Here is a 21,403-nt window from a genome sequence, read left to right on the forward strand (position 1 = left end):
TCATTTTCAGATTCTTCTTTAAGATGAGATAACAACAACATTCTTGTGAAGCTCTATAACTAAATAAAATCTAAATAAATACAAAGTTGAACATGTAAGAAAAAAGGATTCAAAGACAACTGTTATTTGGCTACATGTTCTTAAACTTCTTAAAGTATGTTCACATTGTTTGAACAGGTAAGAGCTTTAAAGGTATCATGACATTCATTTTCACTTTTTTTATTTTCAATGTTTTATTTGGGGTTTTATGACCTCAATTACACCCAAAAAACCTGAACTTAGAACATTCAGTGGATTTTCTGTGGTCTGGGGTTTTCTGAATAATTAGGCTGAAAAGTAATCTGAGCTTGGCCCTTCGACAGTGAGGTCACAGTCGATAAATCCCGCCCACTCTCCTCCTCGCCCCTCCCCTCCCCTATCCTTTCCTTTGGGGGGGGGGGGGGGGGGGGGGCGGAGCAGAGGCGATGATTGACAGGCAAAATCCCTCACCAGCGACACCCGCAGGCAAAGATTTCTTTTTTCATTGCAGTTGAAAAGGCTTTAGAAATGTGAGAGAAAAACACCTGCCATGGATCACTGGAATGGAATTTTTACTTAAAACTTTTTGTACACTTTTGAAGGACCAGGACAAAGACTTTGAATGTGGTGTAAAAGTGAATGTCATGAATTAACAAACAAGAAATGTGAATAATAAGCTAAGCCATACTATTCACTTTTTATTTTCAAATTATTCTTCAAGAAGATGAGCATGTTCACATGTTCTGGAGTGAGGGCATTCCTTTGAGCTGTCACAATGTCTCCTGCTGTTGAGAACACTCTCTCACTTGCAACACTTGTTGCTTGAACAGCAAGATAATGTTTGGAGAGCTTTGCTAAATGTGGGTAAGACTGCTCATTATCATTTCAGAGGATTTGAATCTAGAGGGGTGACTTTGGCCATCTTGTAGAGCTGAATCTCCTCTTCCACAACTTCAGGCCATGGTTTGGGGGCTCCTGCTACTGATGTGGTGGGGGCTGTGCTGAAGAAATTGCCAAACAGTTCACTGAGTGCTGTTTTCTTTGCTGGGGGGGCTCCAGATTAGGGGTGTTCGATATTGTGATAACTATCGTCGAGGCGATAGAATGTCCCCACGATATGCGTTTTCAGAGATATCATACATATTGTCAAAAAAAAACTAATTTCAGTCATACAGGGAGTCACTTAGTCATAGAACGTGCACTCACTGTTTTTTTTTTTTTTTAAATATTTTATTAGGCAAAATACTTGTTTAAAAGGTCCAAAAAAAGTCCTTGCGGTCTTGTTTCCATTGAGATCCTGTGAGTGCACAGTCTATGATTTGCAGTTCTATTCCTTCATTTATACTTCTGTAGTACGACGGTTTCGTTTGCCAAAAATAGCAGATCTGCAAGCTAACAACGCGTCTCGACCGCACGTCCGGACCGCATTGATTGCTTGAAGATCTGTTGTGTTCATCACACACGCTCCCAAAGTCCCCGCCCCCTTTCTTCTTGGCAGCGAGGCGATCGTCGCTCTTGTCTTGTCAGTCTGCACAACAGCAGTAATGGACGGATGGATATTCCAAAACCGACACGGTGCAAACTAAAGTTATTTGCAAAGTTTGCAATGTTCGAAAGTCACTCGATATAACTTTTAACCAAACGCGGGTGAAACAGCGAAGGTGTCCCGTCCCCGCATAAAGAGTGCACGCACGCACATGGACGGACTTCGCGTATCGATTAAAAACAACAATTCGTACCTCGCTTACACCATGAATTAACATAGGAATGACCGACCTGGCTGGATGCATATGCATATCAATGATCCATTGTGTGACCTGCTAGTCTACTGTTAGTAGGTAGGTAGGTGTAATACTAGGCTACTGTCAGCAGTGGTGGAAAAAGTACTTGAGTAAAAGTATCAGTACTGCAATGCAGAAATACTCACAAGCTCACAACGGGTCGCAAAGCGTTGAGCTTGTAGATCGGCTATTTTCAAATAGCCGAAGTATATAGGGATAAAGTGGTTAATGCGTGTTTTGTAATGATACAAACTACAAAGTAACTAAATTATAGTGGAGTAAAAGAACAACATTTGCCTCTGAGATGTAGTGGAGTAGAAGTAAAAGTACTGAAAATTTAATATAATCCAGTAAAGTGAAAATTCCTCAAATTTGTACTTAAGTACATCTAGTTAGTTACATTCCACCACTGACTGTCAGATGTTCTGTCTGAAGCACTCTGTTACACTACTAACTCACCATCAAGCAGCCTGCACTGAATGTCACATGATGCAACAGCTGGATAAAAAGGAATAGATATCTATCTATCAGCAGCATAAAAACTAATATTATATCTATCTATCTATCAGCAGCATAAAAAAACTAATATTATATCTACATCTATCTATCTATCAGCAGCATAAAACTAATATTATATCTATATCTATCTATCTATCAGCAGCATAAAAACTAATATTATATCTATATCTATCTATCAGCAGCATAAAAACGAATATTATATCCATCTATCTATCTATCTATCTGTATGTAGCCTGTCTGTCTGTGAACACATTAATTAATAAGATATGATGATTCATTATATTATATAATATAATGATTATACGTGCCCCATTATCATATCTTATAAAATGTTATAATCATATAATATAATTAATCATCATATATGTTATTAATAATCATAAAATAATAATAATCCTAAAAACAAACATAAAAAAATTATGGTGATATATATCGTCTATCGTGATATTTCTTGAAAAATATCGTGATAGTATATTTTTCAATATCGAACACCCCTACTCCAGATGCAGTCTCTAAACCTTCTGCAGGGCTCTGGCTGGGCTCTTCTCCAGAGGCCTGGGTCAAAGGTCACACAAAACAGATAAAATAAATGAGAGGTCTATGCTTCCCTCCTGAGGCCATTTGTGGTGACATTTTTGGTGTGCTTACTGTGCTATCATGAAATATTAAAATGTTCTTAAATTAATTATATCTTAGAATAATTATATCACTTTTAATATTTAACATGACTTTTTTATATTAGGTAAATCTTAAGATTTCTTTGTTAAATTAATTGACCACATCCCTGCGTGGGATGCTGTTGCAAGATTTTCTCAGCCAGAGTTTTGAAGATCTCACTCTGAGAGAAGTCATCCAGGTGGGGTAGAGACTTGAACCTAGGATCTAGTGCAGTGCTCTCATTCAGGAACTGTTGAAGTGTTGGGTCTGAATACCTCTCCTTAAAGTTACCTGCTATAGCAGATTTAATATCCCTCACAGTTGGTGAATCTGTGTCACTGGGTCGCATAGATGTCAGGGTTGTGTGTTGGGAGGGGAAGGACCATAGATACAGTGGGTTGCTGATCAGAACTTAGCAAAGTAGTGACTGTTTTCAAGGGTTTCAGTACCTCAACCACCGCCTCCATGACTTTAATCTCTGCATCAGTGAGGGTGATGAGGTCCTTCACATTCTTTTTCACGCTGTCCTCTGTGAGAGCAGCATAAACTGCCACTTGCTGCTCTAAGTAGCGTTCTATTATGTCATAGCTGGAGTTCCACCGTGTCACAACATCTTGAATTAGCTTGTGAGGGGTTTCATTTTCCTTACAAAGTCCTAGGCACTTTTGTTTGCTATTGAAGACAGCTGCAGTTGCACTGCGGTGGAAAAAAAGAAACTATCCTCCTGACTTTGCCCAGAATACGGGACATCTGGTTAACTCCCAACCCCTTCTGTGTTGCCAGATTCATGTTTGTGCAAAACAACCTACATGTGGCGACATTCCAGCCTCTTTTGTGGCATTTACTATGTTTTTGGCATTATCTGTTGTCACAGGGATCTTTGCATTGGGTCTATCTAATTTCCATTCCACTGCTGCTTTCTTCAGGATATCAGACAAATGTTCACTTGTGTGGGCATCATAAATTGGGAGCGTTTGAAGTACTGGGCTTTCGAGCTGTTATGGTGATGTAACTCTGTGTTGCTCTGGAGGTCCACCCATCTGTTGTTAAGGCAATTAATTCTGCATGGCTCAGCCCTTCTATCATTTGTGCCATCACCTTCTCATACAAGGCAGGCAACACTTTTGTGCTCATATGCGGCCAGATCAATGTCTTTGTGTTAGCCTGCGAATATGCGTCCCCATATTTGACGTGTTGCCTGAGCTGGGATACGGTACACGTGTGGAGCATAATCGACAAACGGTAGCCGTTTTGTTAACAACGCGTCCCTCATAATTCACTGGGAAGCCAAAATATTGCCAGACTTTTGACTTAAAGGAAGCGGGAGGGTTTTCAAATTCTTCAGTTTGTGTATCATCATTACCATCGCTGGCTTCAGCAGTGGCCATGGTGAAATGTAACGTAGTAGTACTCTCTCTCTGTCTCTCCTCCAAACTCCTCTGCGGTGTGCACTGTGTGTGGGTTTGTCGTGTCGTCATTTTTTTTCTCCCCCGTCGTAAGCACGCATGCACGATGCACGGAAAAACACAACAGCGGCTCCAGCATGGCTTCACCCACATGTGCAATCGGATGTGCGCATGCGCGGGAGTATTTTTTTTTTTTAACCCTTGAATCGCGATACAGCTTTTGATTTCAATACACTGTATCGTACGTCATTTTCGGTTCGATTTCGATACGTATCGAGTATCGTGACACCCTTATTTTTAAGTCTGATTAACCACTTAAGCCAGGGGTGTCAAATTCATTTTTATTGAACAATAACGAAAATTCAGAAAATGTCAAAGAATCAAAAATAATGACACTCAATGCTTTTTTTTTCGGTTTTAGAATAGAAAAAAAATAACCCTAACAGTAAAAGCTCAGGTCAACTTTAACTGACCTGTCAACATCAGGGACCAGGTTCTGAGCAGTAGTAACTTTCATAATGTAATAATTACTATAAAATCTCCATGTCTCTTCAGCTCTTTATAAACAAAAAATGCATATTTATTTTTTCTATTCTTTAGTCTTTGTTTTAGCCTAAATGTATCACTTGCACTACATTTTAAGTGACCTTTTTACTTTTGGAAAATAATATTGAAGAAACTGTTAACTGGTTAATGTGTGTACTGTCACTTTAAAAGCGCAATTTATACTTCATCGTACAACAGTGTCACGCACCAAACATGGCCGATCTCCAAGCTCACACCACCGCGTCTGTTTGCACCACGTTGTGAGCTTGTAGATCAGCCATTTTCGGCAACGATAGACTGAGAAGACAGCGCACATTGAATATGTCACACTAGGCGACACTAGTCATTCATTCGCGTTTTTAAGAGTTTCCTAAACAGAGATTATTATCATTTAATCTCTAATATCATTAAAATTGTCAACGGAGACAGAGGACGAGTGAAACTTTTGAGCGTTTCACTCGTAACGGCCGTTATTCCACCGCACATGTAAACACAACGACGCAACCACCCGTACAAATGGAACCAAATGGACCCTTACGGTCCCCTTAAAGAAGCGATGTTACGATGTATCCAATATGTGAGCCAATAAAGTTCCTCATCCTTGTTTCCCTGGGCAGCGCTGGTTAGCAGTGATCTATACACTTTTAGACTGACATGTTTGTGCCAGCGTGGGTGATTAGATTTATTTCTTGATCTCCTCTTGTCTTGATTGTTTAGACATGACTTGGCCATTGTTCTCACAAAACAAGTTTGGCCACTATTAGACCTTCGCAGTCAGAGGCAAGGGGGGTTGGGGGGGATAACTGCCTGCTCCGCCGTTTTTTTTGTCTTTTTTTTCTCTCGTTTTTTTTCCATTAGAGCTAGTATGAAAAGGAGTTTTTTTCAAATCACTTCGCGGGCCGCATTGGACCTTTCCGCGGGCCGCAAAATGCCCGCGGGCCGCGAGTTTGACAAGCCTGACTTAAGCCATATTTAATACTTCATCTTGCAACATTGTCGTACAAACATAGCATAAAATAGCAGATCTGCAAGCTCACGATGCATTGCGTTGTGAGCTTGCAGATCTGCTATTTTTGCTATTTTGTTATGTGGATTCTTTATTTTTTTTTAACATTTCATAATTGTTAATCGAACCTCCATTATTGATTCATTATTAATCAACAAAATGTACTATTTACAATGGACGGATGTCTGCTTTGGGACCCATTAAAGAAATACAAATTTAAAAAAAAAGGTTTTCCAAGGAAGTGAGGTATATTTTTTATATGTGCAATAACATTATAAGGGAGAGGATTAACACATCGTAAACTATAGGTTACCCTGTGCTGTAAATGCAATACATATTAAAAATATGAACAACCTAAATCAGTATTTAGCAAATGGTAGCCTGACTTTCTAATAAATACAAACAAAATAAAAATGTAATTTCATCATTTAACTGAACAAACAATGTATTTTATTTGTATTCCACTTTTCAGTGTGGACCATTGGTCGGTCTCAGCTCCATGCTTCTATTCTCAACCAATCACATACTTACTTCATAATAGAGCGCTCTATTTAAATGGTGAAGTTGCATTGCTCATTCCTTGCTTGCTGTTTGCTGCTGCCTGTGCTGCTGCTTGCTGTACCACCTCAGCTACCACTTGTTGTTTTGGACAGTGGTGGAAAAAGTACTCAAATGTTTAACTTAAGTAAAAGTATCAATACTATAATGTAGAAGTACTCTGTTACAAGTAAAAGTCTGGAATAAAACATTGACTTGAGTAAAAGTACAAAAGTATTTGTATCAAAATGTACTTAAAGTACCAAAAGTAAAGAGCAGATCTACAAGCTCACAGCGCGTTGCGATGCAACGCGTTGTGAGCTGCTTTTTTCAAATAGCCTAGGTATAAAATAGGGCTAAAGTGTTTAATGTATGTTTTATAATGTCATATATTTATATCTGCAAAGTAACTAGTAACTAAAGTTTTCAAATAATTGTAGTGGATTAAAGTACAATATTTGCCTCTGAGATGTAGTGGAGTAGAAGTAAAAGTATAGACAATTGGAAATACTCCAGTAAAGTAAAAGTACCTCAAAATTGTACTTAAGTACATTACTTGAGTAAATGTACTTAGTTACTTTACACCACTGCTCATTTTATATTCAATAAAACAATATTTGATACATTCATGAGTTTGTCCTGACTGAAATGGTATTAATGAACGGTCACGGTTCAACCCCTAGGTAAGACGTTGGCCTTCCTCATCCCTGTGTTGGAGTGTCTGTATCGGCAGCAGTGGAGCTCTGTGGACGGCCTGGGAGCTCTCATCATCTCCCCCACCAGAGAGCTGGCCTACCAGACCTTTGAGGTGCTCCGCAAGGTGGGGAGGAACCACGAGTTCTCCGCAGGGCTGGTCATCGGCGGCAAAGACCTGGAGACCGAGTCCCAAAACATCCACCGCACCAACATCATCATCTGCACTCCAGGTAGGCCTGCAAATAGACATTATTTAACCCATCTGTGTCATGTTAAGTTTTCTTGGGCTATTAAAAAAATAGCAGATATACAAGCTCGTAGCGCGGCTCCGAGTGCCGCGCTACGAACTTGTAGATCTGCTATTTTTTTTTAAATTGTGAAAATCTTTGAAGATATGTTTTTATAGCGAACATTTGTTACTCAAATCATTGCTTCTGGGGGATTCTACAAATGTCTTTTAAACAACAGGTTTTGTTGTCTTTTGTTGCAATATCAGTGGTCCTCAAACCTTTTTCATGTCAAGGACCACCCAAAATAATATATATTTGGCCGCTGACCCCCATCTCAAAATATGTTTTTCCAGGCACCCCCCGGAAGAAAAGATTTGAGTTACAAAAGTTGACTTTAAAGAATATATTATTCAAAGATTTGCACAAATGTTCAATATATTTCAAAAATAGCAGATCTACAAGCTTGTATATTTGCTATTTTTGAATAGCCAAAGGGATCTAAAAATGACACCGAGATTCGTTCCCGGTCTGAATGGGTTAAACAATCAATAATTATGTACAGTGGAATAGGAGCACTTCTCCCATTTTCAGCCGTATCTTCATATAGTTGGTCCTTACTAATGTTTATTATAGGATGGCACCATTTCTGTCTACTCACTCTTTGTCTCAATTGTGGGCTGTGGACAGTTCAGAAACCTGCCTACCAGTGACATTGTCGATGGGGATTCCAAGCTAACAGAAACTACTGCCTTTCTCTTCCTGGAAAAAGTTTGACATGACGAAACCTGCCTACCGATGATGTCACTGGTAGGCGGGTTTCTGAACTGTCCACAGCCCTCCTCTGAGACATAGAGTGAGTAGACAGAAATGGTACCATATCATAATGAGCATTAGTGAGGACCAATGAAGATTTAGTTTGGACACAAAAAGTCCTAAGACACATTTCCATTGTGGTCCCCTCTCACTTGCAACTATTAATTTAGTAATAATTAAAAAACACTTTACAGCACAATACAAATGACAGTGACTTAAATTTTACTTAGAAACGAGAAAGTATCCACCCCTAAAACAAACTACTTCCACTGAGTAGCACCTAAAAGTAAGTTTGAAAATGTGTGAAGTGCTCCTTTTTCCCACTTAACTCCTAAAATCTGAATTCTGGGGGGGTGGGGGGGGGGGTTGGGACTCTCGCAGAAATAGCCGGAAATAGCAGAAATAGCCTGAGGACGATTCTACAAATGCCTTCTAAATCAGTAGTTGTCAAACTTGTTTGTTCCAAGGACCCCCAAATTGATATATATATATTTGGCTGCGGACCCCCATCTGAAAATGTTTTGTGACAGGGATCCCCAGAAAAGCAGATGTGTTAAAACATTCAAAATTATTCAAACAAAAATAAATGTTCAAAAATAGCAGATGTACAATCTCGCAGCGTGGCACGAAGTGACGCACTGTGAGCTTGTATATCTGCTATTTTTGAGAACCACTGTTCTAAATCCTAAGAGATGTTATGTTGCTATATACAGACATGCAAAAGTGTCACTTTTCAGCTACAGTCACCTTTTTGAACCCAAATAGGGCAATTGTGTGACACCTGACCCGAAAGAAAACAACATGTTGTCACCTTTTTCACCTCGGGGCTGTTTGCATGCCTGTATATATATGTAAATCTAAAATGACACAGATGCTTTCCCGGGTTTCAATGGGTTAATTTAGAGACAAAAACAGAAAAGCTACTAGTATAGAGCCCTGAGGGACTCCGCTCAACAACATATGGGGTTTAACCCATAGAGCACCGAAGTCTGACGTAATTTACACATCCTACCTGGTTTGCGGTTTTCCACCCCCGTTCTGAATCCCCATAGACGTCTGTAATATCCAGTGGCGTGGCAAGGGGGGGGGCTATGGGGGCTGCAGCCCCCCTGGTGGTGGGAAGCAAAAAAAAAAAAGTTTTAAAAAAAATGTGTAGATCTGCTATTTTTGGAAAACTCTTGAAAATGTGTGCAAATCTTTGAATATATATATATTTTTTAAAGCGAACATTTGTAACTCAAATCTTTGCTTCTGGGGGATTCTACAAATGTCTTCTAAATCCTAACTGTTTTTTTGGAAAACAACTTATGTTGCTATAATATCAGTGGTTCTCAAACTCTTTTCATGTCAAGGACCCCCAAAAATGATATGTATTCCCCCCCCCCCCCATCTTAAAATATTTTTTTCCAGGGACCGCCCTAGAAGCAAAGATTTGAGTTAAAAATTTATATATATATCCAAAGATTTGCAAACATTTTCACAATTTTCTACAATCTACAAGCTCGGTGCCGCGCTTTGGGCTTGTAGATCTGCCATTTTTGAATAGCCAAAGAAATCTTAAAATTAGACCGATGCGTTCCCGGTCTTAATGGGTTAAGTGGTTGAACTGTTTGACCTGTTAACCCCAGGCAGACTGCTGCAGCACATGGACCAGACGGCCACCTTCCACGCCACCGATCTACAAATGCTGGTTTTGGACGAAGCGGACCGCATCCTCGACATGGGCTTCACCGACACGCTCAACGCCATCGTGGAGAACCTGCCCAAGACACGCCAGACGCTGCTCTTCTCGGCCACACAGACCAAATCAGTGAAAGGTATGATATATATGTTCTAGGGGTGAAAATTATAATTGATTCAGCAATTAATCGCGATTAGGATATGGACGATTATTTTTTTAAATCTATTATAAAAAAAATAATTAAAAAAAGAAGTAATCATATCGCTAATTGCACAGAGCAGCAGCCATATTTTGGTTGGTTATCAGAATATTGAGAAGCCTTTGTTATAAGTCAGTATTATTTTACAAAAAAGGACTTGTTTATTTCCTTGTTGGTTTTCTGCAATTGTTGATGTTGGCAAATATAACCTTCCAGCTGACAGTGACACATCTCTTACATTAGTTTTTATTATCAATAAAAGATAATGGAAGTAAATTAATCGTGAATCGCAATAATCACAATTTAATTGAATCGTAGCCCTCGGAATCGAATTGAATCGTCAGGTACCAACCAAGTTCCGCCGCTAATATTTGCGTTAAAATAAGTGTTAAATATAGCTCCATATTCAGATAGTGATCATTGTTTTTTTTCAATCCGGGAACGCATCTCTGTCATTTTAGATTTCTTTGGGCTATTAAAAAAATAGCAGATATACAAGCTCATAGCGCGGCACTTGGTGCCGCGCTATGAGCTTGTATATCTACTATGTTTAAAAAAATCGTGAACATTTTGTGCAAATCTTTGAATATTGATTGAATATTTTATTAGGCAAAAATGTAAAACAGCACAGTTACATTTACTTTGTCTAAAAGGTCCGTTCATAAAAGTCCTTGCGGTCTTGTTTCCAACGAGGTCCTTGATATTCAATTCATAGACAAAACATTTGTGAAATATTTAGATTTTTACTCTCAGAAGCAAAGATTTGAGTTTTATTGTATATTTTCAGACATTTAACCACTTAAAACCCTCAATACTTAGTAAACTTGACTTTTGGCTCTGTACTGGTCTGCTCTTTTTCCCTCTGCACCAAATCTCTTTGCCAAAAAATAGCCGATCTACAACCTCACAACACGTCACGCGTGACACGTGAGTTTGTAGATCTGCTATCCCCCCCCCCGCTAGAATAGGGATGCTAAGGTTCAAGTGTTAATCTAAATAAAAAAACGATTTTACAACCCCCTGTTGAAGAGCCATGCTCTAGTCTACAGTGTTGTTCTGTAAACCGTAGTCTAGTCTCCTATGTCTCTCCAGCTCTTTAGTAAACAGAAAATACATTTTCTGACCGGGATACCGATTTCATCCAATCAGGAGAGAGAACTGAAAGTTCCATAGGAAATTGGAAGTGATGACACAAAGAAATTAACAAGACACAATTTGTGTTTATTAAAGAGCTGGAGAGACATGGAGACCCCTGTTACTGAACAAACACTATAGCAACGATTACTATCGCAACAAAGAACTTCGTCCCGTACTATGGGCTTGTAAATCTGCTCTTTTTGAAAAAAAAAAAACATTTTTAACTTAAATCTTTGTTTCTGGGGGTCCCTGGAACAAAATATTTTGAGATGAGGGTCCAAATACAAAACCACTGATACAGTTTTTCTTTAGGATTGAGAAGACATTTTATCAGCCCCAGGTCTTAACGCATTGACTGCCAGAGTTTATTCATAATGTACTCACCCCTGTGCCAGCGATTTGCGTGTTTTTGTTGTCGTTGTTATTTTGTAAATTTTCATTCAAATATGAAGTCTGGCTGCGGTTTTAAACACATACGACAGATCTACCAGCAGAGAGCAGCAAATCGACACCTTGACCACTCGCTCGACCCCCCCCCAAACAGGCTCAAACAGTCCATACGTCATAACCGGATGTGACGTTTTCGCAGATCGGCGATCGGCTTCAGTTCGATGGGATACACGACCTGGATGGCTGTTTGTCATCCAGACTAAATAAAATAGAACTAGAGCTCTCTGTTAGTTTTTTATACTGTGTGAAAAAAACGTGTTTTTCCCTATTCTCGCCTAAAATGCCTAAAAAAGGCCTTCCGAGAACCGGAAACGGAATCTGCCTCATGAATCCGGAACTCGGTGAGTGTGATGTAACCAGAAAACGAAACTGATGATGAAAAATTCACAGAACACCGCGATCACAGATTAAACAATGAAAATTCCAAAGAACGCATATATGCGATTTTCAGAATTGTGTCAATCAAGCGATGGATTTGAAAAACGCATATATGCGATCTAGGCAATCAATGTGTTAACGGGTTAACCTAAAAATCCCCCTTTCTTGAAGACCTGGCGCGGCTCAGCCTGAAGGACCCCGAGTATGTGTGGGTTCACGAGAGAGCCAAGTTCAGCACCCCCGCCACCCTGGAGCAGAGCTATGTGGTCTGTGAGCTCCACCAGAAGGTCAACTTGCTCTACTCCTTCATCAGGTAGGACAGTGCTTCTCCAGACCTTTCATGTCAAGGACCCCCAAATTAATATGCTTTTGGGCCGCAGACACCCGTACAATATTTGTGTTGTTAAAATGTAAAGAAATCTGTAGATTTATATCCAGATTACTAATGTATAGGGTTAAAGTGGTATAATCTTGCTTTTTATAATCGACTAAATCGATTAGTGTGATAAACAGTGGTGGAAAAAGTACTCAAATGTTTGAGTACTTGAGTAAATGTACTTAGTTACTTTACACCACTGGTGATAAACCACTTAACCCTGCATTATACCCTGTAAAAATGCCGACGTACAAAAATAGCATCGGCTATTTTCACTCATTCTTTTCATTTAATATTTTTTATTGCATGCTTTTAAACTAAACATGCTCTGCTCCTCCGTCAGGAGCCACCTGCAGAAGAAGATCATCGTGTTCTTCAGCAGCTGTAAGCAGATCCAGTATCTGTTCCGGGCGTTCTGCCGCCTGCGTCCGGGCATGCCCATCCTGGCCCTGCACGGCAAGCAGCAACAGATGAAGAGAGTGGAGGTTAGATCCATTGATGGTTTTTTTTTGGGGGGGGGGGCAGGATACAGGGAGAGAGAGATGGAGAGAGACATGCAGCAAAAATTGTCGGGAACGGGATAGCAGATCTACAAGCTCACAACGCGATGCGACGTGTTGTGAGCTTGTAGATCGGCTATTTTCAAATAGCTTGGGTATAAAATAGGGCTGAAGTGGTTAATGTATGGTTTATATAATACTAATAATTTATATCTGGAAAGTAACTAGTAACTAAAGTTTTCAAATAATTGTAGTGGAGTAAAAATACAATATTTGTCTCTGAGATGTAGTGGAGTATAAGTAAAAGTATTGGAAATTGGAAATACTCAAGTAAAGTACAAATACCTCAAAATTATACTTTTGTACAGTACTTGAGTACATGTACTTAGTTACTTTCCACCGCTGGGCATGCACACTGTAATACGTGACACCTTCTCTCCTGCACCGTCGCTAGGTGTACAACGAGTTTTTGAAGAAGAAGAGTGCCGTGCTGTTTGCCACTGACATAGCTGCCAGAGGCCTGGACTTCCCTGCCGTCAACTGGGTGCTGCAGTTTGACTGTCCAGAGGACGCCAACACCTACATCCACAGAGTGGGACGCACCGCCAGGTAAACTAACACCTACAGAACGTGGTGTAAAGTAATTAAGTACATTTACTCAACTACTGTACTTAAGTACAATTTCAGTTTTGAGGTACTTTTGCTTTACTGGAGTATTTCCAATTGTCTATACTTTTACTTCTACTCCACTACAAATATTGTACTTTTACTCCACTACAATTATTTGAAAACTATAGTTACTTTGCAGATATACATTATTATATTATAAAACATACATTAACCACTTTAGCCCTATTTTATACCTAGGCTATTTGAAAATAGAAGATTACAAGTTCACAATGCGATGCATCGTGACGCATTGTGAGCTTGTAGAGCTTGTTTGCTATTTTCAAATGATTTTTTATATTTTTTTTCTACTTTTGGTACATTAAGTACATGTTGATACCAATACTTTTGTACTTTTACTCAAGTACATTTTTAATTCTGGAGTTTTACTTATAACATAATATATGTAAAATATATATGTACAGTGCAGTATTGATACTTTTACTTTTCCACCACTGCTAATGACATGCTGACATTGACAGGTACAAGGAGGGCGGAGAGGCCTTGCTACTGCTGCTGCCATCAGAAGAGAATGGAATGGTCGCTCAGCTGCAAGAGAAGAAGGTTCCAATTAATAAGATCCAGGTCAGACCACACATAACAGTGCTGCCTAGATGACATGGCTAATGTGTTTGCATTGTGTTTCCCCACTTAACACAGGGGTCCGTGGTCTAACAGATGGTCATATGGAATAGGGCAGTGGTTCTCAAACGTTTCAGGCCGCGACCCCCCCAAAATAATCATATTTGATTATTTTTGATTATTTGATTACCTGAGAAGCACTTGGAATTGTAGGAGTTGAGGCATTACATTCAGTTTTACTCGGTTTCACATGTAAATATTGTGAAAATAGCCAATCTACAAGCTCCCAACACTTGGCATAAGTGTGAGAGAGAACTTGTCTTTGTCTTAAAAAATTTAATCAATTAAATTAACAAATTAAACTGATTAGTTAATTTAACCAATTCATTAATAATAAAAAAAGCCCAGGCTGCGAGGATTTTGCGATTTTCTTACCTTATCAAGTAGTCACAGAATATGTATCTCCAGTGTGATCAATCCCCTGATGGTTGCTAATCACAGATGGTTTCACTGTGCTTGTGAGGAAGAAAAAAAATCATCGCGATTCGCTTGTTATACCCAGTTGAAAATAGCATGTTTCGCTCAAAAATACATAGCAAAACACAGGAGCAGAGATTCAGAATATTTCCCTAATATTTTAACCAGGAAGTGAATGGAGCAGTAAATCTTTGGATCGCGTTATCTCCTGGTTCTGTGTGAATTTTATTTTTATTTTGTATTATTATTTCGTTTTTTAAGAGACGTCAAAAGACGTCATTGGCAGGGAATTAGTTAATTCCCCTAACATCAGTATTGGGCGTGCCAACGTGTAAAATATTCATGAATACTTCATATTCGATTTTACATATGTTTATTTTAATTATAATTATTTATTGTTCATCTACAGCCAAAATATAGGCTAATGGTACAGTAAATGGCCATTGATTCATTGTTTACACTGTTTGATATTACAGTAAATGTAAACTGTATGTGTTTGAGGATTTCTTCTCTGCCTCTCTGTCACATAGTGGTCCCCTCAACATGCTGTAGCTCCACCTTTTATGCTCGTGCTCGTCTCCCTAAGCCCACAGCATTTCAAGGACAATATCAGCAACCAGAAGCAGGGATATGTGTTATAATATGTTTATATAGTAAGGGTCTGATAAATGAATATCAAATGTCTAAATATTGAATGAAGCAACTTAAAAACTGTCTGGGTGCACACAGAATCCGGAGTAGACGTTAAAGGGATATTTCACTTTCAAAAAAACTTTGGGTCATTTTATCGTCTACTCAGGCTTTTGTGAGCCCCCCAGACCGTTTTTAGGGTGAGTCACCAGAACCAAGGACGGGTGTTTTTGATGAATCTAACATGTTAAAAATGGAGTTTGAAGTTATAATAGGTTTGTATAGGAAGGGGGCGTGTCTGATAAAATGAATATCAAATATCTAAATACTGAATCAAGCAACTTAAAAACGGTCTGGGGGGCTCACAAAAGCCTGAGTAGACGATAAAATGACCAAAAGTTTTTTTGAAAGTGAAATATCCCTTTAACTCATTGACTGCACTGGCCCGAGGTCCACAGTGCCAATGACGAGTAAGACGAGTTGTGTGTTTTCAGTGGTTTCCACTAGATGGTGCTGTTCCCCAACCTATGAGCCACCATTTCAGGCTCAGTCACACAGAGATCTAGTATAGGAGATCACGTGATTGCAAGATTTACTCCTACATTCACTTCCTGGTTAACGTATTTTAGTAGAGCGGAATAGCAATACCATCGTGCACTTTTTGTAAGAAGGCTGAAACTTTCAGCATAATTAGTAAATAATATGACATTAATTTTCAGAAGGGGAGGGAAGTCAAATTTGACCTCTCAGGGGTCAAATCCAAGATGGCCTAACCCTTTACAGGGTCTGAATGTCTAAATACTTTAAAAAAAAACATTTAAGGCGTTCTTTACAACTAAGTTGGGGTTGCCCATTCATTTGATGATACTTTGGAGATTGCCAGAACCCAAGGACATACAATAAATCAAGGTCAAGGTCAAATTACATAGTAATAAGTATATTTTAGCTTGGACACTGGGTTATACTGCAATATAGTGAAACTGTTCTTCCATTTTGTGACAATGTGAATAATACAAAACAAATAAACAGAATAAACCCATGGTGGTAGTCTATATTAATAAATTAATAGTAAATGACAATAATCAAGGTTCAAGGCTTCTTTATTGTCCCATCTTGCGTACAGAAAGAGAAAAACAAGACAAAAAAACAACAACTTAACAGTCTCCAGAACAGAGGCACAGTGCAGTACATTTGAGTGCAGCTTTGGCACACTTGCATCGTCCAGTACACCCTTTGGTGCAGTGACAGCAGATTAATTCATGGCACGATTTGGATGCTTCAGAGAGAGTGGTCCAAAATGGTTGCCACCCAGTTGTTTCTTTTGTCCAGCCCCATTCAGATGGCTCTGGCATCTCTGGTTCCAGTACCAATGCCTGGTTCCAACAGTTTGCCTGGTAGCAAGTGCACTTGATGTGTTGCTTGAGTGCTGCCTGGGTTGGAGGAATGCTCTCTAGTGTTCTTGACTTCTGTGTGAAGAGCTGTTTCCTGGCATCATTCACTTCCGTGCACTCACTGGTTCGGTCATACATGAGCACCACAAATCGCTCTAGCAGGAACATTGATCCTTCACTGACCTAACTTGGCATGTGTAGGAGTTCACTGAAAGCCTCATTCACCTCTGGGAATGACCTCCAAGTTTCCCAGGCAGTCTCCTTTCCTCTGCCAGCGAATGCAGATACAGCGTCACACCCGGTGAAAGCGTGAAAGACTGGGAGAGTCAGACACTGTGTTGGAGTCATTGTGGCAACCATTTCATGCTACAACAGCTATGTACCGAAAGCTTGATCAAACACCAAAGGCAACCCACAGCTCATCGGAATGAAGCCAAAGACAGTACTACCAGATCAGTATGAACAGTACGTATGGTCACCTTCTTACACCCCTTTAGCACAGTATCTTCCACATGCAGAAGCAGACAAGTGTCAGCCTCCTCTTGTGAACATGGGGCAAGGCAGGCCAAGTTTGAATCAGCAGGAGAATCAGGAGAACAGACGACTCCACTTCCATTGGTTGCATAAAGTTCCTTGCCCTCTGATAGAGGAATGTTAATTAATTAATTGTCTAAACCCCTTCAGATGTGTCGCCTATATAAGACACCCATCTTTGTTACACTGCCATTTGTTGATTCTGAGGAAATCATTGCACTATTTTTTTGGGCACATTTTTACCTTGACCTCAACCTAAATGCATTTCCTTGAAATCTGGTGATCTCGAAAGTATCACCAAATGAAAAGGCATCCCCTATTTAGTTAGAAATGATACTTTAAACATTTTCCTACTGTGTTTGGTTCCAAACTTAAGTTGGACTAGCGGCCATTTTGGATTTGACCTCTCACGGTCCTCAGAGGTCAAATCTGACCCTCCCCTTCTGAAAATTAATGTTATATTATGTAAAATTTCACGCTTCTTACAAAAAGTGCACGATTTGCTCAAAAACAGGAGTTAACCTGTTGTACTATTTGGGAAAACAACTATCTCGCCTCCTGTGTTTTACTATGTATTTTTGGCGAGACATGCTATTTTCAACGGCCTATAACAAGCTAACGGGGGATTGCAATGACTTTTCTTTTTTTTCATACTGGAGATAAATATTCAGACTAGTTGAAAAGGTAAGGAAAACGAAGCATTGCTGGCAGTGGGTGATTTATTTATTTATATCTGGCATTGAATGAGTTAAAATTATACCTCTTTAAAAAAAAAAGTGGCACTGCTGACATAAATATATTAAATATTAAGCCTTCAACTCTATTTGACTCAATTCAAATGTTTGGCCAAGGTTAACGAGTGATGACATTAATCCTTTGTCAGAGCAAATTTAGAGGAAGTGCATATGCTACCTATTGTTTGGCAAACACAAACATGCCATTTGTAATTGTATTTTTCTTCATCACCGAATTGTAAAATCCTCCCATTGTACCTGAAAATCTGCAGTCGGTTCCATCCCAAAGAATAAAAAAAAAAAACCTGCCTCTCGGTTAATCGATTAATCTATAGGCCTGTCACAATTATTATATAATCGTCTAGTCGCAATTATTTGAGATAATCGCAATTATCTTTGCATAATCGTCATAATCGTTTCCATGTTGAAAAATGTTCCCACATTTTCAAATATTAAAAAAGCAGAAATAGCAGATCTACAAGCTTACAACGCGTCACGAAGTGACAGCTATTTCTGCTATTTTTACATGTATACAATTATTAAATATGTCAATAATCTATTTGTATATATCAGTTATTTGTCATATCTGCCCGGGCATTGTTTTTTTATTACGAAGCCTAAAAGGCTTCATATGTTCCAATGTTCAATGACAAACACACAATTAAATCGTTAATTGACATTATTTTAGTGACAATTAATAGTCAACTTAAATTTGTTATCGTGACAGCCCTATTAATCTACACGAGTCTGTTAGAGTTTCTAAATTTCGGTGTTGATATATTGTCTTTAATTGCCAAGCCCTAATGTATTTTCAGGTGAACCCGGAGAAGTCCCAAGACGTGCAGCAGAAGTTGTCAGGCTTCCTGGCTCAGGAGCAGGAGCAGAAGGCCAGGGCTCAGAGGTGCTTTGTGTCCTACCTGCGCTCCGTCTACCTGATGAAGAACAAGCAGGTGTTTGACGTCTTCCAGCTGCAGCTGCAGGAGTACGCGCTGTCCCTGGGCCTCGCCCTGCCTCCCAGGTAAACTAGCTTCTAATATGTCCTGTCTCTGAGGCCCTGCCTCCCAGGTAAACTAGCTTCTAATACGTCCTGTCTCTGAGGCCCTGCCTCCCAGGTAAACTAGATTCTAATAGACCACCGAAGTCCTGACGTCACTCGTTCATCCCCAGGTTTGCGGAAGTAATTTGTCAATGGAGAATAACATTGGGTCATCTTAGAATCGTCTCATATAAGAATTGTGGTCCAAAAATAAACACACTGTCCCGGCGATATTGTCAGGGAGGAGGTTCTGTATCGTTTATGATAGTCAGTCACTTATATTTGAAACAGTCTGTTTCTGGCGAAAATGTAACTAATTCGGCGGAAGTAACATTAGCGTTTTCTCACCGTCAGTTGATGCTTCATATCCATAAGAGTCAAACCACCGGGGTCATTTGTTTATTTTTGGAACACAGTTCTTATTTGACGCGATATTAAATACTTCTATGGGATTCAGAACGGGGGTGGAAAACTGCGAACCAGGTAGACAAACAAAGGATGTGTAAATGACGTCAGACTTCGGTGGTCTATACGCCCTGTCTCTGAGGCCCTGCCTCCCATAGACATATAAAGGTAGACGCCTCCTCCGGCTCTAAGGTGTATCTGAGGCGCGCACCAGCTTCCGCCCTCCCTCGGGAAGTTTCTGCGTGCGTCACAGAAGGGGACGTTGGTAGGCCAATCAGAGGCAGGTGGGGGCGGGTCTTTTCGTAACCCAGCCCTTAACCCTTTAAGAGGCAGCCGCGCAGCAACTAGTCAGTTAGACACGCTGTGATTGGCAGGTAGTCAGCGCGCTGTGATTGGCCAGTAGTCACTTTGAGTGGCAGCTTGCCCTCTACAGTGGCCGCCAGAGCGATACAGGTCGCTCCAATGAACTGAAGAGGCCAATGAGGTATCTAGGTTTCTATATCTATGCTGCCTCCCAGGTAAACTAGCTTCTAATACGCTCTGTCTCTGAGGCCCTTCCTCCAAGGTAAACTAGCTTCTAATACGCCCTGTCTCTGAGGCCCTGCCTCCCAGGTAAACTAGTTTCTAATACACTCTGTCTCTGAGGCCCTGCCTCCAAGGTAAACTAGCTTCTAATACGCCCTGTCTCTGAGGCCCTGCCTCCCAGGTAAACTAGCTTCTAATACTTCTAATGGATTACAGTTCTCTGTCATCATTTGCGTGAGAAGCATGTTTCCATAGAAGTCAGCATGTCTTCTTTGGAAGCATGTTGCACACTGAAAATACGCTATCTAAACGTGCTGTAAGCTTGTAGATTGCCATTTTCTGTTATTAGTTATTTTAACACATTGGGTGCCAAAACCGTATATATACTTCTTTTCAAAAACTGACGTTGTGTGCCAAAACCGTATATATACTGTTTTTGAAAAAAAAAAAAAAAAAAAAAATCATTTCTTTTTTTTTTTTCTTCTTCACAGCACCAGGAGATATCATTGTTCGAAGATTTAGACTCCAATCCACTTCCTGGTTAACTTATGACTTCAAAAACCTGTATCTCGGCTCCTGTGTACTTTTTTTTTTTACAATGTTAATTTAACTATTTTGAACTGGCTGCAACTATGGAACGGATTACCGAATGTTTTAAAAAAAAATCCCCCGATTGTACGAGACCTGTATGTGTGTAATGAGGGGATCACCGTGAGGACGGTGATCACTGAAAATATTTTGTGACTACTTGAAAAAGGTTCAAAAATGGTTAAAAATCCTGGCATTCAACGTATAATATTTTAATAAACCTCTGGCACCCAATGTGTTAAGATTAAAGAGTATTTGAAGTGGTCAAACTAGCGATATAATACATTCCCAGAAAACCCTAATGATCTTGGTTATTTCATAAAAGTAAAGGTTAAAACCTCAAACTGCAATTTCTTCAATTGGTTGGCTGTGTGGCTACCAAAACATCATCGTTTTGCATGTTGTGCTAATTGTTTATGAAATATAGCGCTAGTGTGTGGAGGGCTTTCACACTGTATCACAAATCAGAGATTAGGACTTGGCCTAACAAAATGTTTCAGTCATGAGATTTTATTTAGCTTTTACACTAGCTATTTATTTTATTTAGCTTTTACCCTAGCTTCTTGTTTTATTTAGCTTTTACACTAGCTTCTCATTTTATTTAGCTTTTACACTAGCTTCTTATTTGATTTATCTACACTACAAGCTCACAACGTCGCAAACTCACAGTGTGATGCGTTGCGAGCTTGTAAGTCTTTTTAACCCATTTAGACCGGGAAAGAAAGTCATTTCTTCTTATTTATTTCGCTATTCAAAATATAGCAGATCTACAAGCTCATATGAGCTTGTAGATGAGCTTGTAGATCTGCAATTTTTTTTGAAAAAGTGCAAATCTTTAAATATGTTTTTTTTTAAAGCGAACATTTGTAAAATATTTTGTTCCAGGGACCCCCAGAGGCAAAGAT

At 39.5% G+C, this 21,403-nt stretch overlaps 1 protein-coding gene across 3 annotated transcripts in view; it reads left to right on the top strand.

The window, feature by feature from the left end:
* ddx10 (DEAD (Asp-Glu-Ala-Asp) box polypeptide 10) overlaps window positions 1–21,403 on the top strand; it is a 34,929-nt gene that overhangs the window by 2,570 nt on the left and 10,956 nt on the right. For all 3 annotated transcript variants that reach the window (XM_080432016.1, XM_080432017.1, XM_080432015.1), the window contains exons 3-9: window positions 7,154–7,396; window positions 9,838–10,026; window positions 12,226–12,367; window positions 12,774–12,915; window positions 13,385–13,539; window positions 14,079–14,181; window positions 18,760–18,962. In XM_080432016.1, the coding sequence (XP_080288142.1) occupies window positions 7,154–7,396; window positions 9,838–10,026; window positions 12,226–12,367; window positions 12,774–12,915; window positions 13,385–13,539; window positions 14,079–14,181; window positions 18,760–18,962 (1,177 nt within the window). The remainder of the gene's footprint in view (window positions 1–7,153; window positions 7,397–9,837; window positions 10,027–12,225; window positions 12,368–12,773; window positions 12,916–13,384; window positions 13,540–14,078; window positions 14,182–18,759; window positions 18,963–21,403) is intronic.

The sequence above is a fragment of the Gymnoscopelus braueri genome, assembly GCF_963280865.1.
Source record: "Gymnoscopelus braueri genome assembly, chromosome: 6".
Lineage (NCBI taxonomy): Eukaryota > Metazoa > Chordata > Actinopteri > Myctophiformes > Myctophidae > Gymnoscopelus > Gymnoscopelus braueri.